This window comes from Tenrec ecaudatus, chromosome 7 (genome assembly GCF_050624435.1).
Source record: "Tenrec ecaudatus isolate mTenEca1 chromosome 7, mTenEca1.hap1, whole genome shotgun sequence".
NCBI classification, from domain to species: domain Eukaryota; kingdom Metazoa; phylum Chordata; class Mammalia; order Afrosoricida; family Tenrecidae; genus Tenrec; species Tenrec ecaudatus.
Genome location: NC_134536.1, coordinates 13,422,022 through 13,446,673, shown reverse-complemented (window position 1 = coordinate 13,446,673; position 24,652 = coordinate 13,422,022). Strand labels below are relative to the sequence as shown.

Genomic DNA, 24,652 nt, shown 5'->3' with positions numbered 1-24,652 from the left:
GGCCCTGCGGGAAGCCATGGGCTCCTGGATTGAGCAGAGAAGGCGCGTTACAGCGTTTGTTCCCTGAGCTGCGTGCTCTGCTGCTCCCAGGCCCAGGATCCTCTAGATCAGTGGTGCGCAAGAGAACTTTCTGCAGCGAAGAATCCTCTCTGCAGCTGTCCATCCTGGGAGCACGTCAAGAGCAGCTGTCGTGGCCAAGGAACTAAATGTCATCCCATTTCCATGCATTCAAATTTAAGTACTAACTATACTGGAAAAGAGCAGCGTCTGCGGCAGCTACCTTTTCAGCAAAAAAAAAAAAAAATTCTTTTTGGACTCTGATCGTGAATTCAGCCCTGGAAGCTGGCCTTGTTTCTGCCTCATGATTTGGCTCCTAAGCCACTCCGAGGAGTCCCCGGGACTTTCAGCTGCCGACCCACCAAAAGGTTGGAGATTCAAGTCCACCTAAAGCAATGGTTCTCAACCTGTGGGTCGTGACCCCTTTGGGGTCAAATGACCCTTTCACAGGTGTCGCCCGATTCATCACAGTAGCAAAATTACCGTTATGAAGTAGGAACGAAAATAATTTTATGGTTGGGGGGGTCACCAGGGTCCCCCCATTAGGAAGGTTGAGAACCACTGACCTAAGGCACCTCCAAAGCTAGGTCTGGTGGTCTACTTCCTGGAAGGACCGGCCCCAGGGAACCGATGGGTGAGTGAGAGAGGTTTTATGTCTCCGTCCTTGATTGCCCCCCCACGCCCCACCCCGTCGCTTGACGGCAAACACGCGCCGGCCTGCTATTGTCTTTTCCTTCTCCCAACTCTGCTCCTTTCCCGCCCATCCCAAAATTAACATCCACTTAACTAGGCTACATAAGTGTCTCAAAAAGCTTCTTTCATAACCCCAGGGGCCCACTGCACGTACCACCTATGAACTCTCCAGGTTGTTCAAGGTAGAAAAGGTGTATCACCAGGGTGCTCACCCAAAGGTCCACTGGGTAAAATAGATGGCAAACTCAACCCCTGCGCCCCAACAAGACCATTCTAAAAAGGAGGTGCGATGGAGATCCAAAACAGGGATGCTCATAGAACACTCTAAATAAAAACAAAAAACCCTCACAGTCCCCCCAAAGGATATTCCTATGGGCCTGCTTGCCAAAGAACCTTCTGGCAAACACATCCCCTGCCTCCTGCCCGGCACTCCACTGCACAGAACATGTGCAAAATGAGTCTGAGGTCAGACTCTGTCTCCCTAGGAAATTAGAAGGAAATTGTAGGGGATAAAATCCAGCTTTAAACTCTGGCACCTAGCCAGCTTTGTTCGTTTTCATCGACTGTTTTAAGAGGCTGGGGGGGCGGGGTCATCAAGAATGGTCAGGGGCATCTGTCATGTCCATTAGCCCCCGAAGACACTGTGCTTCCACCTCCTCAGGCCTAGCGTGGGCTCCAAACTACTTTACCTGTCCTCCGAGGATTACAGCACAGTGAGACAGACAGGGCACGCCTGCAGAAGGGGGGCCTCACAGAAATGAGAAGTTCCCTAAGAATAAGAGAAAACCCCGAAACCATTTTACCATTTAAAAGCTCATGGTCACCATAAGCAGGTTGACAGAGTGCGCAGGACGTAGGGCAGTGGCCAGCTCCAGCAGAGGGGCATGGGAGCTCACCGAGGGAGAAAGCTGACATATCACGTGCCCAGAGGATGAGCATTTACCAGGCAAGCAAGCCTCCCCAGCAACAGTGCTCAGACCACTTGGCCGCGGCGTCTCCCTGCAGCAGCTCATTCATCAGCCTCAAATACATTTCCCCACGGCTTTCCTGGAAAAGAAGGATGCGTCTTGGAGCAGGAGACGAGGCTCTGTCCATTTTCAGAAAGAGGAGACGCACAATGCGAGTGTTATGTAATCGACTGGGCCCAGACCCGCCTCGGCCAAGTGCGCCCAGCACATTCTTTCCCACCCTTCTCAGTGCTGTAATAGGATATGCAGCTGGTCAGCTGGCCTGGCTCCTTACATTACAGATGCAACTTGAATGGTGCCTAGTTTGTCCAGCACCTGACGCTTCAAGAAACCACATCCTTGCAGGACATCAGGACAGGGCCCCGGAGCGCATCCTACACCAGCTGGTCTGGAAACAAAATGCCCAGTCTGGGGTCAGCCCACACTTTGAGGGGCAACCAAGGAAGGGCCAGAACGCGGCAGGGTCTAATACACTCACGCCGAAGCCCAAACGCATGCTCTGCAAAATGCCACGGACTCACGCGTCTCCCCACCTCACGCTGCCAATCGGTTATTTTAAGCATCAGCTATTTAAATACCACAAGTATCTTGCTAACTCAAATGCTCTTATATAGTAACTAAGCAGACATGAAAATTGAAACCTGCTTCTCAGTCTAATTTAGAAAATGACATTTTCATGCTCTGCATGCAAGAACTATCTTTTTTGGGTAAATAATAAAACACAAATCCAAAAGAGGGAAGGGTATCAGCGCTTAAATTCTGTAAACACCCCGTCTGAAAAGGCTGTAGATGAAGGAGGAAGCTCAGGGTCTCCACATAGACTAAGCCTCCAGGGACACCAGTGACCACAGGCCAGGGATGTGAGTCACCTGGCTATTGGAGAGAGTGTGTTCAAGTCGATGATGGCAGACATAGCGAGGTTAAAATGATGTTCCTTTGGACCCATTTGAAAGTTGATACGGTTTTTTAAAGTTTCTGCTTTCTTTTCATGTGAAGTTTTTCTGTTTGTCTAGTCATTGTTGTTTGCATTGTTTGTCTTTCATATGATTTTCTGTATATAAAATCCAGGATAGAGAGACCCGTAGAGACAGTAACTGAATAGGGGCACGGCAGAGGGAGCTGGAGAGCTCACAATAAGTAGTAAAAGAAAATGTTCTGAAATTGACAGTGAAAGTGATCATACAACTCAATCTGAATGAATGGTTAAATTGCGTAGGTGACACATATGCCAATAAAATTATTTTTAAAAGAACAGTCTTTTAACACTTTATAAAAGAAACGGTTAAAGGGGCAAATGCATTCTTTCCGTCAAAGGCAAACTTTTTCCAGAAAGAGCAAGATAACTAAGGCACTGGGGAGCCACGTGATTGTAGACACAAGTAATCAACTCTACCACAGTGAGTGAGAGCATCCATAGCCGAACCACCTGCTAGGGAATCCATTCCAACCCATGGCACACCCACAGGTGTCAGCATCCAGCTGAGCTCTGCTGGGTTTCCAATGGCTATGATCTCTGGGGAGCAGACTGCTACATTTTCTTCCAAGGTGCCTCTGGGTTGGGGAGATTTGAACCTGTCGGTGAGCAGCTCAAAGCTGAACCATGTACATGGCCCAGGGATCCAAGCCATAAGTTACAGATAAGTCATTATAGATAACTGTGTTCCACTAAAACACTAAAATGATATTTAAAGAAATAGACAATAGATCCAATTTGACCCAGTGGGTATAGTTTGCCAGCACTTAATCTAGAAGATTATTTCTTTTCTTCCAGGGCTTTGAACTGGCTTGATCTGGCTGAGTCAATAGTCTATGAAGCCTAATTGGAACTACCCTGAATATTTAACATTGGTGCTCAGCAGACTGATAACTGGATTGAGAAAATTATGGGGGACATGAAAGAGGTTTCATGAGCCCATGCTGAAGGCTGATGCAGAATGGATGATTTTCAGGACTGTAGAGAGCAACCATATTCAAAGGGGTAAGTCGGCTGCCATCTTTGAGCCGGGCACCATTGTTTCTGACTGTGCAGGTCAGGAGATTAGGTTGCTAGGCAATTCACATGCTGCCCTTGTTTTTGAATAGGGGAGATTAAGTTTTCAGCTAGGGGTCAACTCATAATTTCTCCCATTCTAGTTCTTGCCCTGTGACACCCACATTTTACAAACACAGGTCCATTCTGGTTCCACTACATCATCATCCTGAAGCAAGAAGAACATGGTTGAAGCCCTATTGCCTTCCCTGCCTGTATGTTATCTTCGGCTGGTGCTTCACTTCAGTGGTTCACTAATGAAGTAGACATACGCAAAGGTGGCAGATGATGGTTTAAGGGGGGGGGGGTTTCAAGCCCACCAATACAGTTCTGATTACTTTTCCGCTTTTCCTGAACTAACCAGTGCACAGAGGAGGTCGACTGCCTCCAACACGAGCTCCTGATGCCCGATGCGGGTGACACCCAGCTCCTCCAGGTCCTGGTGGGAGATCTGCAGCAGCTGCTCCCCGTCGATCTTCTCCCGCTCGAACTTGTGGACATACTGCTGCAAGCAGTCATCCAAGCCTGGGCCAAAGTGAGGAAGACAAGAAGGTCATTCTTGACATTCTGCTCTGGTTAAAAAATATATGCCCACATTTTATTTTATTGTTGTCAAAAACATCCGCGGTAACGCATATACCGATTCATGGGTTTCTGCAAGTAGAAGCCATGGGGACTGCGTAGTCTTTAAACTGGGCGGCCATTCACACCCTCCTTTTCAGATTTGTGTGTTCCCTAGTGACATACACTCTCTTATCTATAAGCTATCCCTAAGCTCCTTATCTAACCTTTCAAGTTGCTATTAACAACTTGATCTTTTATGTATGTATGGATTGTGATGAGTTGTACGAGCCCCCAATAAAATGATTTTTTAAAATAATAATAAAATAAAATGCAAAAAAAACAAATTTGATCCTTTAAAAAGAGCACAAACCCCACAGTGGACACGCTTTACTAATTAAGTGAGACTATTACTTGGGCTTTCAGGGATATTTTGATTCATGCTTTGAGGATTAAAGAGGATCTCAGGGCGCTTAGGGGTTCATCAGCCTCACTGATTCCAGAAACTCCGGATTCCATGAAGATTGAAATAGAAAGTCCACATTTTTATACCTTTTAATCAGGATTCTTCTATAGAATCTTTGATCAAAATGTCCAATAATGGTAGCTGGACACCACCCACTTTTGATCTTGTGGGGAAGGAGGCAGTTGTTTGCATGCATTAAAAAAAAAAAAACCCAAAACCTGCGAACACATACATCAATCTCAGCAGTATCAATTACATTTCTACTATTTGATTGCTGATATGATGTGGATTCTACTCGGAGAGACAGCTTCTTATCTCAAACAGATGAATACAGTACAGTTTTATAATTATTACATTCCGTCCCCTACGAAATAATATAATAAACACTAAATTCCTGCTGATGTGAAATGCTAGCATAAATAGTCAACATATGTGGTTTGTTTGCTAAGCAACACTTCGTTGGGACATTACCCTCTTCCCTATGATCCCAGTGGATCCGTCGAGTGAGATGCTGTGTCACAGCGAATGGGACTCTCTCTGCCAAACTACGTATAGGTTTAGGGATGGCCATGTGACTCAACAGGCCAATCCAAACCTGCCTTGGCTCTTGCTCTACAGACTTGAGAGGACAGAGGCTCTGCTGTCCTTTTCTCGGAGCCCGACGAAGACAACCTCAGGAGGCTGGTAATCAGTTCTCTGATCGCTTGTCGGAAAGCTCAACAGACATTTGGAAGCAGAGCATTTTATGAAAAAGAGAAAAAAGAAAAAGAAGAGGAAAGTTCCAGGAACATACTATATATCCCGGAACTAAATCTACTTAAAGATTCCTTTTCAGTTTTAACATGTTTAAGTTTCTGTCCGTGGAAAATCAACATGTTCTAATGAACACAGAATCCAAGGAAATTAGTACTAGCCGTGGTCCAGAGAAAGGCAATGCTGAGTTAACTTGCAGGAAGTATTCCAGGTAAACTAATACCGTGGCCAGTACTGAATCCCAGAGTTCATCAGGATCATTATAATTATTATATAGTTGTTAACATAGACAAGTCAAACAGAGCTGGGAGTCACCATTCCTACATAACGATCTCTCTAGCTAACTTGTTTTACTAAAATTTGATTGATCTATTCAAGTATAATAATACACAAAGACTGCATTTATATATATGCATCCCAACACAAGGACAAACCCTCACTTAACGTAGAACACAGTACACAGTGTGTGGAACGTATGCTGCTGTGCCCTGCCCAACACACACACACACACACACACACACACACACACACACACATTCGTTTAACCTCCACAAAATCTGTGACTTAGTGGGATTTCTCTGGGCTAGAAAGTATAGACAGAAGGTCCAGAATTACTACTGTTGTGGCTGTTAATTCCTTTTAAAACTTTTATTTTTAATTGAGAATTAATACATGCTTCACCCCCATAGCTCAAGCACATCCAGCAAAATTGTCCATTTATGCCCACAATCAGTTTGCAAACATTCCTTTTTTCCATGGAGTCCTTGACATGGCTTCCCCGTCCCCCGCCACCACAGTAATTATGTCTAACAACACTGGAGATCTCTGAACTCATTGCCATTCATCCCATTCCAACTCATGGCAACCCTATTGGGCAGGGTAGAACTGCCTCTGTGAGTTCCTGAGACTAACTCTTCATGGAAGTAGAAAGCCTCATAGTCTACCACAGAGCAGCTGGTGGCTTTGAACTGCTGACTGTCCGGTGTTAGCAGCCCAACACGTAACCCACCGTGCCACCGCAGATTCCACTGAAGATCACAGGGCTTCGTTGAGGCCTGGAGATCTGCTTCTGGGAAGACTTCGGCCAAGAGAACACGAAGGAGCAGTATATCAACCTGAGTTAGAATCAGCGCAACGGCAGGGAACAAGAGAGCCTGTGCAGGTCTGTCCCACAAACACCCGCCCCCCCTTCCTGGGGAGACACCGGGCATGGACAAGAGGTGGGGTTTAGGACTACCATATACACACACATAAAAGAGAGGTAAGGAAAGTCAATGCTATGGTAACTGTCTGGAAATAGCCATGCCCTTGGAAGTAGCATCTATTTGGGAGGACTGCTCTTTGTTTGCAAAAGCTTTGGGGGTACTGCCAGTCCTGCTTTGAGATGAAAGATGTTACTGGGGCAGTAGTCTTGTGAATTCATCCAGCCTCACTGGCTCCAGAAAGCTGGATCCCACCCCTTCTGACCAGGAGTCTTCCACAGAATCTAAAGATTCAAAACGTTCCGAAATGATCGCCAGGCCCCGTCCACGTTCCCACTTCCTAAGGTCCCTGGCAAAGGGGCAGTCGAAAACCCTCACTGAAGTCAAGCTGAGCAAGAGCCACTCTGCTGCCACGATTTGACCGTGGGTTTGACGTGTACTCCACTCTTGCATCTGCTTGCCAGATGGGGAATGATAAACACTCCTCTCCAGCCATCCTCCTGGGTAAGCAGTAAGGTCTAAGTGCTTACCATAAAGCAGGGACGACCATGCAATCGCACGCTCGTGGACACTCCAAGCTTTCAGTTAGCGGCCGAGTGGTTGTGCCATCCACACTGCCCTCAGGAACGGGCTAACAGGCGAGTGGGAGGGAAATTTGCGGCTGCCGTGCCAAACACTTTACTCACGGCTCCGAAGGCAAGCACACAGCAGTGAGACGTGGGCATCCTTCCCACGTGCAGGACGCACCCACCTGTGAAGACTGACGGGCAGAGACTGTGGCCACTGGATGCCCATGAGCACCCACTCCAGAGGGATACAGAGAAAGAGAAGAGGCCAGGTGGCTCTTGCCATCAAGGATGGAAAGCTTCATCATGGAAGAAAGAAGCTTCCCGAAGTAACTGCAGAGCGGAAAAGGAATGTGCAGGGCACGGAAGAGGGTGCCAGTGTGGCAGGTGTGATTGAGTGGGCTGGGTGCCAATGATCTGAGACGATGCAGGGAAGCCAACCGAGTAACACTCGCTCGGAAATGGGCTGGAGACGCTCCTGGAGGATTCTGGAGGGATATAGTCATTCCACCTGCAAATAAGCCAAAGTTTCCCTGAGACGTAGACAGATCCTCGGGTTTTTGAGGCTGGAGTCAGTTCTGACCCACAGCGATCCAACGAAGCACAGCCCCATCCTGCGCCATCCCTGTGATGGTTCACATGCCTGAGCCCAGCCTTGCAGTCACAGGGTCAATCCATCTTGTTGAGCACCGTCCTCTTTTTCGCTGGCCCTCCACTTCACCAACCATGATCTCAACACAATCTCTGGTGAATGGGGCAGTGCTGGTCCGGTGTAAAATGACCACATTCCACAAGGGAGACCAAGAGCCAATTCCCGGACAACGCGGCTCACCCCTGGCCACCACCCACCTGACCCTGGGACCTTGTGTGCCACTGTGCTGTGAAACCGTGCTCCCAGACCAAGACGAGGAGGAGAAGCCTGGTGAGCTGTATCTGAAGCCAGCCAACGAAAATCCTACAGCACACAAGGGTTATATAGTTCTTAGACCCACATGACCAGGAAACATTTAAGCCTGGGGTCCCCACAACCTGGGGGGCTGACGAGACAGCAGCTAGCAAATAACCACTATAGCAGCTTACGGACTTCTCCCTCAAGGTACACATACATTGAATGTGCTGAGTTTTAAATAGCCTGGTCCCCAGAGTTTTACTGTTCAGATACGCTGTGGTCCATTGTTCTGGTATCCTATTGTTTAGGATACAATTAAACATTCATAAATGGCCAGATTAAAGCACTACACACACACAAAAAAGGCCTCCCCCACCCATAAAACAAAGCCATCTAAAAAAGATGCTCAGTTCATAGAAATCTACACTCATTTGTTTTATTTGGCAAATGTTCCAGACACCTCCACGCGGCTTGGCCTCCAAGAGCTGACACAGAGTCTAGCGAGACGTGAAAAAACACAGAATTGAGTTATATCGAACACACTGAATTTACACACCTAAACCGTAACTCCATGTGGAATCAAGTCCTTCCATTGTGAAGGGAGAGAAGAAACCTCACCCAGCCGGGCCCAGGGGTCCTCCACCCACATGACTGCTGTCTGAACAATGTACCCTTCAACTGTCTAAGAAACCCTGATCACAAAAAAAAAAAAAAAGAAAGAAGAAGACGTGCTTATTGTGAATTTGGTGTGTGTACATTTCAGACCATCAATTTTTATATTCAACAGTTTAACTTATTAATATCCCTCCCCCTATAGCTTACTGGAGCCCTGATGGCATAGTGGTCACATATTCAGCTACTAGAACAGATGAAAAGTTCAAATCTACCAGCTGCTTTGCAGGAGAAAGACGGGGCTTTCTGCTTCTGTGAATAGTCACAGTCTCAGAAACCCACAGGGGCAGTTCTACCCTGTCCTATAGGGTCGCTGTGAGTCGGCCTGGACGCGAGGGCAATGAGTTTACTTTTGGTTGGAGTAGCTGACCCTAACCCTTTCCTTTGACATCTCTTCTCCCTCTTGTGAATTACAGGACCCCTTCACGCAAGTTGGGCTTCTAACCACAAGGTCAGCGGTTCAAAGCCATCAGCCGCTTCACAGAAGAGAAGGCTTTCTATTCTGTTAGGTTCGAGCTGGTGGCCAGGGAGGGGTGGTACACCAAGGTGGGCCCATCTAGGCCAGGTGAATTTGATTCAGCCAATGGGTCAACCAGTATCATCGACCATGCCTCCCAATTTGGGGGGGGGGGGGCACTTAAAAGCCAGAAATTCGCTCTGGCGCTCCCTTTTCCCAATGGCTGCCACACAGTATAGCGGAGCCAGGCCACAGTCCCGCACCCATGCCGCGGCCTCTGCCTGGCTCGTGTTCCATTTACTGCAAAACCTGAAACTGCTTCTAACTTTCACAGAGCTCACCTGGCTCACAAACCAGGCTCTGGCGTTTATTCTTTCTCACAAGAAGCCAAGGACCGAGGTGGAGCTCTCCCACAAGAGCGAGATCTAGCAATTCCAGTAAGGCGTTCGTCTCAGAAGCCCACAGGGCCCCTGCTACCCTGTCCTGTCAGGTCGCTGTGCGCTGGGAACAACTCAATTTGGTTTTCACCAAGTTACTACATGTCCACCCTTTCATCCTGGTTCAGTTTTGCTTCCTTGCTCTCCAAAATTGGTTCCCGGAAAGTCATAGTTTCCATCCTTTAACAGAGGTCTCACACAAGAGGTGTGTCCTTGGGTGACTAAGTACACTCAGCCATGGCATCCATGGAAGCCATCCCCCGTTTTAAAGTTCCAGCTCCCCGTGGGGTCTGCCAGGGAGGCCTCGTGGCTCCTGCAGCCCCTCTGCTTGGTTGCTGCCCCATGTTGTCCAGTGGGCTCTGGCCACAGCAGGAAGACATGGCTGGAGCAGCATGCTTACCTGCCATGACCCTCTCCAGGGAATTTGCAGCACCTGGGGCGGACAATGGGAGGCCTACCATCCATGCTCCCAGCCTTCCACAACTTATCGGCATCCAAGATCCAACAGACGCAGGGCAACCTTGTGTGGAACTGAAGACAGGCTGCCCAGTCCTGCCTGCTACCCTCCTGATCCTTGCTAAGAATCCTAAAAGCCTGTCCCCATGTGTGGGGGTCCCGTGAGTCAGGGCTCAATTTGATGGCAGCTGGGATTAACAGCCCCCTTGATTTTATCCTTCCCACAAGCATCGAGTCGCTGCCGATGCCTGGCGGTCCTACAGAACAGGTAGCACTGCGGCTGTGGGTGTTGGGAGGCTGGAACTGTTTAGGGGAGTAGAAAGCCTCTTCTAGAGAAACAGGCATTTCCTATGGAAAAAAATCAGATCAGCAACCCTTAGGAAATGTCTTATTTCTCTCCTATTGAATTGTTTAATGCGCATTTGAGTACAGGCACACATAAATCACTTTTAGGGGGAAAAATACACTCTATTGCGAGTGTGTGCTTTCATATGATCTGCTTACACAGGTGCAAGATTGAAACTCTGGATACTAAACTGTCATATGGTGGTTCCCGCCAAATTGTGTTCTCTAAAGAAAACCAGACTCCTCCTAACTGGGCCAACCGATAGCGCCATCATGCACACAGAAAAGGCTAAAGGGGTCACAGATTTCATTCTGCGTGGATCCACAAGCTACACTTATGGAGTGTCAGTGAATAAGTCAAATGAGGTATTCCACGGGGCAAAATTGACTGCCAAAGATCTCTTTGAAGTGTTAAAGAACAAAGCTGTTTGTTTGTTTGTTTTGTGTCCTGTTGTTTTGAAGACTAGGGTACACGAAGACATGGTGTTGTCCATGACTTCATATGCATGTGGGAGCAAGACACGGAGTGAGTAAGACTGCAGAGGAATGAACGCATTTGAGTTGCCGTGCTGGCGAAGAATCTTGTCTGGCCCGAAGGCTCCTAGTGACACTTCGTCTCAGCACACTTTGGACACCTTATCAGAAGAGACCAGTTCCTGGAGAAGGACATCACACTTGGGAAAGCGGTTAGTTGCTGTCAGGTGTCACGGAGCCGGTTCTGAGTCATAGGGACCCGACACACAGCAGAAGGGAATACTGCCTCGCCCTGCACCAGCCTCACAATCGTTCCTGCCTGGAGCACATTGTTGCAGCCACCGTGTCCCTCCATCTCACTGAGGGTGGCAGGCGGAGCAAGTTTGAGAGCCTGTTGTCTGAAGGAGATGGTCAGAATTCAGGGTGTCAGAGCAAGCCTCTTGTTCTACTTAACCCAATCTTTCCTGGAACCCCACCCCTGCACACACCCAATAGTGCAATGAGCTTCACAGACAACACTGAAGACAGGGAAGAAATTCCTCCCTGGCCTGTTTCCAGGTGTGCATTGTATCTATCGGACAAGCAAAATCACTGCTCTCGAGTCAATTCCAATGCGCCATGACCCTATAGGACACTGGGTTCCCCATACTGAAACTTTTTATAAAGCCTCATATTTCCCTCATGGGGTGGCTGGTGATTTCGAACTGCTGACCTTGTGGTTAGTAGCCCAAGGAGTAACTGCTACGCCACCAGGGCTCCAATGTACATAGAGTTGCTGTACATAGAGTCACTGGCAGCCTTTGAGTCAGCCGCGACTCATGGTGACCCCAAGCACAATGGAACCCCAGGCCACCCAGCTTGGTCCCAAGGACAGTGGAACAACATGCTTTGCCCCACGCCCCCCCCCCCCCCACACAGTTATGGATCAGGCCTTTGTGACTAACACTGCTTTCACTGGCTCTTTTTTGGGGAAATAGGTCGCCAGGACTTTCTTCCTGGTCTACTTTAGTTGGGAAGCTCCACAGAAACCTGCTCAGCATCATAGCAACACATGAACCTCCCTGCTGGCGGGTGAGTGGTGGCGGCACATGGGATCTACTGGCCAAGAATCGAACCCAGGTTTCCAGCTTAGATGGTGGGTAGTCTACCCCTGACACCACTGTCTGTACACACACACACACACACACAATCTACACATCATAGGAGACACTCAATAAAAGACAAGAGATGTTTTCAGATTCTAAAAACAGAAACCAAACTGTGGGTGTGCCCGGCGAACCCTGCACAATACCCTGGGAAGAGAAACGTGCGGTTGGCAAGGTTGGGGGCTTTGATCCAGCGGTCCAAGGGTTGCATCCAGTTTTGGACTGTCAGCACCAGAGTGGGAGGGAGGGGCACCACATGAAACGGAGGAGGAAAGAATGAGCTTCCCCCGCCCAGTCGGCCTTTTCCCTCTAGCACAGCCTCGCTTGCCAAAGTTCGGTATTCGATGCCCTCTCAAAGCCAGACACTGGCTACTACCATTGCCCTTGATGATGCTGAAGCTACCTTGAGAAAAAAATTCCCGCGTCTCCATGCCCCGCCCACTCTTGCAGCTAGTTACAGCACTGGAGAGTCATCTCAGGGTGTGCACGGTGAAAGGTGGCCCCCGGTGGCCCCTGCAGCCAGCCTCCAACCTGGGCTTTGGCTGGAGGCAGTACTGCTCTGGGGGGTGTTAGGGGGGTGGGGATGTTCCATTGCCTCTGCTCACCTGGCCCACTGGATGCTCATAAAAATATTGCAGCTGTCTGAGGAGCCCTGGTGGCACTGTGGGTTAGGCATTGGGTTAACGGACAGGTAGGTAGTTCAAACCCACCAGGTGCTCTGAGAGAGAAAGATGAAGCTGTCTGCTTTGAAGAAGATGGACAGCCTCGGAAACACTGCCTAAGGCAGGGGTAGGGAACCTTTCTCCTGCCAAGAGCAATTTGAATATTTCTAACATCACTCAGGGGCCACACTAGTCAAACTTTTAATTAATTCACCCCTAACAGGACAGCTCTGTTGGGGTAGAGGTGACAAGTTGGGCTGCTCACCCCAAGGTCAGCAGTTTGAAACCCCAGGCTGCTGCTCCTCTGAAGAAAGAAGTGGCTTTCTACTCCTGTAAAGAGTTACAGTCTTGGAAACTCAAAGAGGCAAATCCACCCTGTCCTATAGGGTCGCTGAGAGCCAGGGTCATCTTGATGGTGATGAGTTTGGTTTTCATGTGATGGCTAGAACTTCTCTGCTTGGGCGAGGTGTGTGACTGGTGTTAGTTGGCACTAATGATGGTGCAGGTCTTATACCAAGGGTGGAATGTTCCCTCCCCTGACCCAGAGTCACTATGGGCCAGAATCAACTCAGAGGTAATGATCCACGGAAACCCTCTCAGGAATGTTAGTGATGCTGGGGATTGAGTATCGGGCCGCTAAGCAAAATGTCAGCAGTTCAAACCAACCAGCTGTTTTTCAGGAGAAAGATGAGGCTGTCTGCTTCAGTAAAGACTTATGGCCTCTGAAATCCTAGGGATCAGTTCTCTTGTCCTACTGAGCCACTGTGAGTGGGAATTGGCCTAGCAGCAGTGGGCTGGGTTGGGTTGGGTTGGACTGGGCTGGGCTGGGCTGAGCTGGGCTGGGCTGGGCTGGGCTGGGCTGGGCTGGGCTTTGGGGATTCAACCCTCTCCCAGCACTGCTGTCTCCACACCAAAGTGAGGAGTCCAGATCGAAAGACTATGCAGTAAGTGAAGCCCCTGTATCCACAGTCATGACAGCACCTGCCCAGGTGATTTCTCAGAGCCTCACCCCAAGCCCTAAGCAGTTGGCTCTTTACTATTTACCTCCAGCTGACAGGTGAGTGAGCATGCCCCAGCTCTAAGTGGTTCCCCCAGGGCTCTGTATAAAACAAAGCTGAAGCAAGACCTAGACCTCCACCTGAGGGAGCCAAGGAAGAAGTAAATGGAGGAAAAGGTGACTTACTTAGATCCACCCACACACAGGACTGAGGCTGTGTCCTGAAAAGGCACTGTGTCCAGCTCTGAGGACAGGACAGATCTGCTCGCTGCTCTGGCACATGGAGATTAAAATAGGCTGTGAGGCCCATTTTACAACCAGAAGAGGGAATAGAGTCTGGTGGTGGCAGAGTGGGTTACACCTGGGCTTCTTGCCTCAAAGTTAGAAGTTCAAATCCACTAGCAGGAAAGATGGGAGTTTTTTATTCCCACAGAGTTATAGTCTCAGAAACCCACAGGGGCAGTTCTACCCTGTCCTGCAGGGTCAGCATGAGTCGGAGTGGACTTGATGTCGGTGAGCTTGGCTTTTTTGTTTTGTGGGGTTTTGACCTTGTCCAAGGTAGTTTGCCTTAGCTTTTCATCTACAAAAAAAAATGAGGTTATATCTGGATATATCATAGGATTATCTGGATGGATGGATGGATGGATGGATGGATGGATGGATGGATGGATGGATGTGCTAAAATGTACATTTGAGGGTCTCCCCGCGGTGAAGCACAGGAGGTGTGGATGCAGAATGATATAACTGATACAAGGGAATACAGAGGCGGGGGTGGGTGACAGGGAAGAAAAGCGGACTTAGGGAGTAAATAATAAAGGCAGGAGGGTTTAGGACACTAGAATGAATTGTGATGGCATAACTCATTTTAAAGGAGATTTAACCACGGGGAAGGTGGGATGCTTTAAAATCACTGCGGTAATGATTGTACAACTCTCCTTGGTATGACTGAATGATCGAACTACTGAGTTGCATGATATATAAATTATGTGCAGATAAAACCGTTGCAAAAAAAACAAACATTTTTTTAATGTGCACGTGAGCTAACAGTCAGGAGAAACCACTGTGGAGGCCAGAGACAGAAGCGAGTGTGCTTTAGGCGTGTGCAGAAACAAGCATATCAAATGTGTTTTGGGTTTGCTTTTAAGGAACAGAGCTCGGGGCAGCTTTGAAGTGCCTTGCTGGAAGTCCCGCCATCAGCAGGAAGAGGCAGGGTCCGGCTAGGAGGCCCCTGGGCAGCACGCTGAAGGGAGCACGTGGAGGGTAGGCTCAGGGACGGGAGGCTTGATGGCAAGAAGCCCAGGTGAGCCGAAACTGCCCAGCCCTGCCCCTCCCATGGCGAGCTGTGGATCAGATCGGAGTGACCCACAGGCTGCCACTGGCTGAGGGTTTGAAGGGGATCGCCAGGCCAGTCTGTGAATGGGGGGGAAGGAGACAGACCCAACCAGCCACCCGGAACCGAGGAGCCGGTTTGTCAGGTAGCACGGGCAGCTTCCCGTCTTGTTTTTCAAATAGCATCACCGCGAACTAATCCACCTACCACACCATTAACTAGGCGAAGCACACAGGCGCAGGGTTGAATCTATTCACAGAGTTGTGCAAGCTTGCTCCAGGTCAGAACATCATGCGGTTGTTGGGTGCCAGCAGGAATATTGTGGACCCTGAGTGACCCATGCAAGAGAGTAGAATTGACCCCATGTTCCAGGCTGCCATCGCTACCTGGGTGGATCACAGGCCTTCCCCCACAAAGCCACTGGGTGGGCGTGACCGGCCAACTGTTCACGTAGCAGGCTCAAGCTTACCACGGGCCATCGGAGGTCTTTCCACTCCCAACCGCCAGTCACCAAGCCCCCAGGGGCCCAGACCTGGCCAAGCACCCATCGACTCTGTTCTCCGTGGTGCTGCCTCTTCCAGACAATTCACAGAACCGAAACACGTGCGTGCAGCAGACGGTTCTTTGAGACTGGCTTCTCTCGTTGAATCTGATGTCAAAGTTCAGTCAAGTCCCCTCACATGGAGTCCACAAGCCCCTCATGGCTTCCCACTGCCCATGGGAGAAACCCACGCCGGCAAGTCCAGTGTGGTCTGCCTGGCTCCTGCCACCCTACCCGAATTCATTCCACACCACTCGGCCCCCAACCACGCTGCGCTAGTCAGTGGGTCTTGGTTCTCCCAACATCCCAAGTTCCTGTCTACCTCCTGGCCTCTCTCTGCGATAGTCCCTCTTCTACCCAGACTGTTCTTGCTCTTGACTCAGCAGAGGACTCAGAGGGGCCCAGCCATCCCAGGTGGTCTCTGCATACCCTGTCCTCTTCAGAATGCCTTAGAGCGACGACATTCTCCAGCCTTTCACTTAGCAGACAAGCGGGTTAACTGCCAGCACCAGGACCTAGGAGGGTCACCAAGATGTCCAGTGAGCGTTCTGTGATAGAAAATTCACAATGTAAACTGGAATTGGGGAGAATGAATATGTAAAATTGCACATGATTACAGTCCACTGTTCCATGTGGCTACAGGACAGGCATTTTTCGAAGAGTAAGGAAGGATAAACCTGTGGATCTTTCTAACATCTGTGTATGAGTGTATGATACGCAGTCATTTCCCCCCCCCCCCCTGCTTTGGAGAGAAAAAACGGAGGCACAGAACAGGGGACTGGCTTGACCGAGGACACCCAGTCAAGGTTCCCAGCACCTAGCAGATCTGAGGCTGGAATCCCTGCCTTTACCCCCAGAGCTGGGTCTCCATCCTCTAACACCTAGTGTTCAGAGGGGTCCGGACTGACCTGATGGAAGTCCAGTCTGATGCAGCAGGCGAGATGCAAGCTATCTCAGCACACTGACTCAGCGTACTGCACTGGGGTTGCCACCTGGATTTTTATGGTAGTGGAAAGACAAAAGGCTCTCCTGCCCAGATGGGACAGACAAAAGCCAGTTGCTGTAGACAGGGTGCTTCCTGGCTCTTGCTGGTCGGATGTGGGTCCAGACACTGGCTCTTTAGGCCATGGCTGACAAGAAGCTGTCACAGACCCAGGCATGCCGAGTCGATTCCAAGCCAGAGAGCCCCAGGAGCGCACAGTACTGACCCATAGGGTTTTACACCTTCCTCCCACAGAGTGCCTAGTGGGGTGGAACCCCTTCTTTTCTGCGAGCAATGGAGGTGCTTAACCATTGTGCCGCAGGGTCCCACTGGTCGCAATAAGAAGGTAATATTGCATTGCATCACACGGACTTCAGGGCCTGCGGGAGTCCCTGCACGCTCTCATCCCGATTTTCCGACTTTATTTCTTTTTTAAAGCTTACTTGGGAAAAAGCCAAGTTATCCCTATTGGGGACCAAGTGAAAATAAGAAACATTCAGACAGTGCCCTTCCAGGCTTTCCGTGGGCTTGAGAATCCCACAGCAAGGCAAAGGCGGAGGGAGAGTGGCGATGCCACGGAAGCCGGCACGAGAGCTGAGGACACTGGCAGTGCAGGTCCACGCCTCCCTAGGAGCCCGAGGCGACGGACACAGAGCGGACGCCTGTCTGGGGCGTTTGCTGAGCAGAGAAGGGCCCAGCCCCCTCGGCGCAGGTGTCGACTTGAGTCTCACCCACACGCTGCCCACAGCAGCAGCACACCCAGCCTGAGTAGCAAGTCGAGCGCTAGTCAAGAGGCCCCTTAGGCCCTGAGCGTGGACTCTCCAGTCTCAGGTCCCAGCTGTGCTCACTGGGAAGGAGGGAGCACTCCCTGAGCGGGGAGAGAGGGAGCAAAGGGAAAGACGACAGGCAGGCGGCCCAGAGCTGTGCTCTTCTCCTCGTGCTTGGCTTACGTAAAGGAAGGCGGCATGGGATTCAGGCTCTAGGAAACCCTATTAATGGACGAGGGAACAGCCCAGTCGGGCATGGAGGAGGCTGGTAGCTGGAAAGCAGGGACGGCTGGGAAGAGGAAAGCAGGTTAGATGGCTACTCTGGAGTCCCAGTGACCCTGACCATCATCGCCCGGACCTATCCTGCTGTGCAACAAGAGCTACTGAACCCCTTCCTACCCTCCCCACCAACCCCTGGCCCTGGAATCGTCTCCATCCGTCCATCAGCCTACTTCTTGCTTGGGGAGAGACGGGGCACTAGCCACAAAGCCAATGTGTTTTTCCCTTGGAGGGCAAAAGGAGAAAGTGCAACCTCTCCCAACAAAGAGTGAATTCCACCCGAGCCAAGCGAGACGTCCTTTCGCGGTCCACAAAGAGGCATGACCTGCTGGAGCATGCCAGCGTCCTCTGTGGAGAGTCACAAATGCACTCCGGGGGGTGTGGACAATGAGGGGCAGCCTCTCATCTTTAGGATGCCCACGGCCACTGTCCAGTCCTGGTACTGATGTTCTAAAGCATTACACCAAACTAGGTGACTCACAAAACAGATGTACGGCCTCCTGGCTGTGGATGCTAAAGTTCACACCGATGAGCTGGCCGGGTTTGCTTTGAAGTCGCTAAGGGAAGCGCTGTCCTTATTCCGACTTCTGGTACCCCAGACGGTCCTTGGTTTATAGCTGCATCTCCACAATCCCTTGACTGTCTGTCTGGAAGTCCTTCCTCTTTTACGAGGACATGAAAGTGGTTTCCAACTGCTGACCTTGCACTTGCTGGCAGCCTGAAGTGTAATCACGTTTGCCCTAAGTATGGTGACCTTAGTCCCTTCTTCCTGAGGAAGCGATCTTGGGAGTAATTGGGGCAGCTGGGAAAGGGATTTGCAAGCCAAACCCGAGGTCTTGTGAGTGGGTGCTGGCCAGACCAAAAGGACTTGCCTGGGGGACCCATAAAAGCTGCCTAGGGGGACTGAGTAGTCCACCCTGCAGGACTGGCCGATTAAAGCTTGCACCAGGAAGGGTCTCTGCTTCCTGGTCAGTGAAGAGAGGTGAAGTGACCTCTTTGAGACCTGCCAGATCCACAGGGGACCTCCTGAGATCTCACCCTTGCACGTTTCTTGGTTAGGACAGTCCTGACTGAGATCCTTTCAGTGAAAGAAAACTGGTCATCATGCAGATCAGCCTTTGTGAGTTCTGTGAGCACGTGGTTCTACCACATGAACCAATCCCAGGACAGTGGCTTCTTAACTTCAGATGGCTGGGGCCAGAGAGAAGGAGCAGGCCATGCGGGCGACCAGTGTCAGTCAGAACCGTCGGAGAAGGTGGAAGGTGGGGGAGTGGGTCAACCTCTCCATTTGGGAGGGTGAATTCCTGCTGATTCCCTTCCACGAAGCTGTCTTCATGCCTCGCCCCAGAGGGACACTCCTTGGCTGACCTTTTGAGTTGCCGTTAACAATTTGACCCTTTAAAAAGAGCACAAAACCCACACTCCTGGGCTATCCAGCGCTCTGTCATCCCACCTCTATATCTTCTTCTTCTTGACACATGACCATTTGGAATTACTTTGTCTACTGGGCTAATTGCTTCCTGTCTGTCTTCTCCATCTAAAGCATCAACTGCAGAACCCCACCTCCTAGAAGGGATTCTTGCTTCATAGGAGACACCGGGTACAGAATGCTGAATGAATCCAGAATGAATGGATCCACAGCACAAAACAACAGGAGGATATCCTGGAAGCATAATAGAACCGACCCGGAGTCAAGTTTAAGACCCAGCTGGACGGCTTAATTTCCTAAGAGTCTAGAGCAGTTAACAAGTCCTCTGGACCTCTGATCGTCCTCAGCATCATACTAAGAAGACACAAGGTTCCAAGGTTAGCCTACCTCATAAATCATGAAGTCCTTCGTTATTTCTACTGAAGACATCTTGACTCCAGTGACTGCTCCGTCTTCAATGGAGACAATCATTAGATTAAATCCCTAAAAACACCCATTAATCTGGCTGGAGGGCACTTTCTGGATCTTGTAGGACCAGCTTTGGTCAGCTACCTCTCCAGTCTGTGCCGATTCGTGTGCAAACTGTAAGAAGGGCAGTGGAAAGATCTGTGTCCAAGACCCCACTCACTCTACACACTCAATGTCTTAAAGCCTCACTCTCTCGAGGGTAGATGGATGACAGTGTCCCCTCCGTGGCACCAGAGCAATTCTGTGACGATGGAAACGTAGTGTTGAGCTTGGCGGGACAAGTCAGAGTAACTGACTGAGGACCGTCTAGGTCAGGATTGCGGCTCCAAAGGCCCTGCCCTAGCAACGGAGGGTGATAGCACAAGTTTCATGCCATTGGCAGCCACGGGCACACTTCCACAGAAAGCCTGGCCTTCGCACACCATAAAAGTTGGCTTTTGAATGTGTACATTTCAACCTCCTCCTCCAGGACCCTGACAGCAGAAGAGCTCGGGGAACGTGGTTAGACAGCCATGCACTCTGAAAGGGGTCGCAATAGGAAGCCCTGAACTGAGTGGGGAAAATATGTGGAACCAGACTCAACATCGTACCACAAAAAAGATCAAGGCTTGTGGAACCTCTGAGACGATGGCCCCACCTCAGGGATCAACCTGTCGCCCAAACAGGCCTGGCGATACAGTGGACAATCACACCTTCATCTAACAACCTTGTAAGAGCAAAAGGTTCAGGCTGGACCTATGGAAACAGTAAGCCAAGGGAGTAAGTTGGAAAAGTACGATTATAATGTGGGGACAGCCTCGAGACAAAAACGTGTGTGAATTGACCCTGCTCAATGAAGAGGCCCTGCTCAAAGGGTGGTGAAGAAACGAGGTGGTGCCCAGCTATCAGAGAAAGGAGTGTCTAAGGCCAGAAAGGTCTGTCTTCAAACAAGCAGCCGTTTAAGTAAGGTGTCAGCTAAGCCCACATGGAAGAAGCACAACAGTCTGTGTGATCCAAGGACTGGAAATAATAAAATCCACATCCAAAGGGGGAATGGTATCAGCATAAATTACGAAAACTGTTTGCAGAAGGCTATGGATGGCAGTGGAAGGCCAAATTCCATTTGCTGAGTCTACACATGGATTAAACCTCTGGTGAGTCCCCTCTGACCATAGAAGAGGGATAGTTGGCAGCTTTGCTGTCAGACAGAGAACACTGTAAAGTCAATGATGGCAGATATAGTTATCATTTGGTCTCCCTTATGACCCATTCTAAAGTTTTAGTGTTTAATAGTTTCGATTTTCTTTTCAATTGAGGTTTCCCCAATGTCTTTTGACTAGTCATCATTGTTGGGTTTTGTTTTGTTTGTGTGCATCCTGCTTGCGTTTTATATGATTTTCTGCTTATTGAATCCAGGAGAGGTAGAGCTACAGAGACTGGACTGATACTTGCCTAGGGCCATGGCAGGTGAGGATGGGGGCAAATGGGGGGCTGACAGCAATGAGTACGAGAAGAAGATATTCTGAAGCTGACTGGTAATGTTTGCACAACTCTTCTTATGAACACGGAATGACTAAATTGTATGATATGTGATGTACATGCCAATAAAACAATTTTAAAACGAGTTATGAATTGTTGAACGGAAAACCAATCTGCTCTGTCAACTGTCACCCACATGACAGTGAAACATCACAAAGAAAGCGTCTAGTTCTGCGGCTTCTCTCATTTGTTGGCCATGTTGCACGCCCATCGCCACGATCCACCTCCTGAACACTTCCATGGCTCCCCAAAGTAACCGAGCAATGCCCATTAGCCGGCACTCCCCACAATCCCCCTCCCCTGTCCCTGACAACCACCAGGCCACCTGCTGTCTCTCTAAAGACTCGCCCACAGAAGAAATGCTACAATAGGCGGCCTGTGTGTCTGGCTTCTTTCCCTTACCATACTGGTCTCAAGGTCCGTTCATGTCGTAGCAGATGGAGCTGTACTTTCATGGTTGCTAATATTCTTCTACCTGGATGTACTACTTTCTTGTGCAGGCTTCAGGTGATGGTCACTGGGCGGTTCGTTCTGCCTTTCAGTTACAACGGAGAATTTGGCTGTGAACCCAGCAAACGCATTTTCATGTAGGCACAGACTTCCAGTGCCCTTGGCTGTGTGCTTTAGGAGTAAAGGGGCTGGGTCACGGCCACTCTGCGTGCCACGGTGTGAAGAGCCACTTGTCTGCCCTTCACAGCCGCTGGACCATCGTGCACTCTGCCCAGAAAATTGTGAGGCTTCCAATTTCTCCACATCCTCATCGAAGTGTGTCATTATCCATCTTTTCTATTATTACAGTCATCCAAAGGGACTGTGAAGTAATTCATGGGTTTTAACCTCCAAATTTCAAATAGGTCTTCAGAAGCAAAGAGGAAATGACGGATAGCAACGGGGGTTGGCAATCACTCTGGTGCCAGGACAGTCATTGACCTGGGCATCATTTCTACTATTACTGACTTAAGATTTTTTTTTAATCCATTCCTATTTGGGGGTGGTGGGGAATGTCATTAAATTCATTTTTGAATTGTCTTCACTTTTTGACATCATTAAATTCATCTTTTTCAATCTTAGCTACTTTAAATCACTACCAAATATCACTGCCACTTCCTGTAAGCAGAAAGCATCACAATAGAAATGTACTGAAAGCAAAGCAGAGTTCCCCAGATCTAATCACCACCGAGCTTGCTTCTGCATGTTAAAAAATGACATCTGCAGGGGACAGCTGCTAAGGAAATTCGAGCTACAAGCACATTCTTCTGCGGAGCGGGGCAGACAGACTAAAGAGGAAGACGACAGCCCGGAGAGGTCATGTCCATGAACCTTCCAGTTGTGCCCTTTGGGGAAATGCCATTCCTGGATGAGATGGTCAGACCGTGAGCTGCACAGTGACAATTCTCCTGGGGGTCTTCCAGGGTGATGCCCTAAACAGCTCCCCCAGCATAGTGACCCACTGCCCGAGCCAGGCTTTGGCGCTCCATCTGGCATGGTAACATCCACTTTCCAATCCGGCTGCCCATACTCAAGCGGCAAGCACTTGGCCCCTTCAAGTTTCAACAAAAACAGCTTTCCAGGGCAAATAAACGTAAGGTAAATGAAAATAAACAGCACCTGTCCTCCTGGACAGGCAAGCCCAGACAGCCCGGTCTGTAACGTGACAAATGCCTGGATGGGCCTCACGGCTGGAGCTGGCCCCAAAAGCAATAAAACACACACTGCTCTGGTCGTGCCACATCCGATCCAGCCACCTGGCACGCACGCTGTGTACACCAGCACCATGCAAACAGCCAGGCCGGTCCCTCTGGGGACCTCTGAGTTTTAAGACAAGCGTCATCTGTCATCAGCGAAGCTTAATGGACCACTACAAAGCATATTCCACTCAATGAATGGGAGCGAGTGTTGAGATGGGAGGTATGCCACTGCCCCTTAACCTGGTTGCTTCCGCCTACCCAGCCCACACATTGCAGTCCTTCCAAAGAGCCCTTCTGCAGGAAGTAAGCACCCAGCTCTTGGCTCTGTTGCTGTTGTTCTGGGCCACCAGGTTGGGCCCCAGTTCAGGGTAGGCTCACAGACCACAGAATAAAAGGCTACCCAGCCCGGCGCCATCCCTGTGGTTGGTTTTAGATCACACCATTAAGGTTCAGGGAGAGAGATTTTTCAAATTGGTCAGAAAGAAATAAGACTTGGCCCTATTCACAGATGATAGGAGCCGATACACAGAAAACCCAAAATAGTTTTGAAGGATTTGGGAAAGGAATTATAACCATTCACTCACTCACTACCATCGAGTTAATTCCAGCTCTGAGTGACCCTATAGGCCAGGGCAGAACTGCCCTGTGGGTTTCCCAGACTATAGCTCTATGGAAGTAGGAAGCCTCATCTTTCTCCCATAGACCTACTGGTGATTTTAAACATCTGACCCTTCAGTTAGCAGCCAAACCCATCACCGGTAATACCAGCGGGGCTCCTAAATGGGCTAATAGACCACAGAACCACAGCCTACATGACCTGAGATCAGAAGAACTAGATGGTGCCCTGCTTCCACGACCAACTGCTCTGGCTGGGATTACAACAGAGGGCTTTCCGAAAGAAAGGAAAATTCTGAAAAAGCAACTTCACAAAGAGGACCAGACCTACCAGTCTGACAGAGACTGGTGGAACAGCGCTGTGACTGTGGCCCCAGGGCATGCTTCCTAGAGGGATACTACGGGTACTTTCAGCTGAACAAGAGACAGGCCCATTAAATGAGCCAGAGGAATGTGCTCCTTGAGACATCGCAGGGACGTCTACCCAGAAGCAATGGGGAGAGGCAGGAAGGGGTGGGCAGCCTGCAGAAAAGGAACCAGGGGACCCAGGGCGAAAACAGGGCAAGTGCTGGCACACTGTGGGGAAGGCAGCCTGTGTCACAGAGCACGTTCCACAAGAACTATCCAATGGAAAACTGACTCGCTCTGTAAACTTTCACCTAAGGAAAACAAAAACTCACTGTTTAAGTCGATGACGACTCACGGCGACCCCATAGGCCAGGTCAGAACGGCCCCTGTGCATTTCTGAGACTGTCACTCTTTACAGGAGTAGAAAGCCCTGTCGTTCTCCCAAACTTTCATGTAAACCAAAATCTTTAAAAACTTAAGAATATACTACTCAATGCATCCATAGGCTTTTCACTGCTGCTTCTCGGCAGTAGATCCCCAGGCATTTCTTCCCAGTCTGGGTCTAGAAGCTCTGCTGGACGCTGCAAAGCATCATGGCAGCGAGACAGCCTCCTCTGACAGTGGGAGTCGCAGGGAGATATACTGTCCAGGCTCGAGGCTAGCCGCAGGGAGCTGCAGGGAGATATACTGGCCAGGTTCGAGGCCAGGCCTTCCGCATGGAAGGTAAGGATTCCGCCCCTCAACTATCCCTGCCCCTCCCCTCCACACTAAACCCTCCTGATTGTACATCTACCCCCGTAACGAGTTCCGGTCTCGGAAACCCACAGGGGCAGTTCCACCCTGTCCTGCTGGGTTGCT

The 24,652-nt window shown here is 49.8% G+C and overlaps 1 protein-coding gene across 3 annotated transcripts in view; it reads right to left on the bottom strand.

Moving 5' to 3' along the window:
* CNKSR3 (CNKSR family member 3) overlaps positions 1-24,652 on the bottom strand; it is a 103,987-nt gene that overhangs the window by 36,915 nt on the left and 42,420 nt on the right. For 2 of the 3 annotated variants that reach the window (XM_075554348.1, XM_075554351.1), the window contains exon 2: positions 4,109-4,272. The exons of the other annotated variant lie outside the window; for it this stretch is intronic. In XM_075554348.1, the coding sequence (XP_075410463.1) occupies positions 4,109-4,272 (164 nt within the window). The remainder of the gene's footprint in view (positions 1-4,108; positions 4,273-24,652) is intronic. 3 annotated transcript variants of the gene reach the window in all.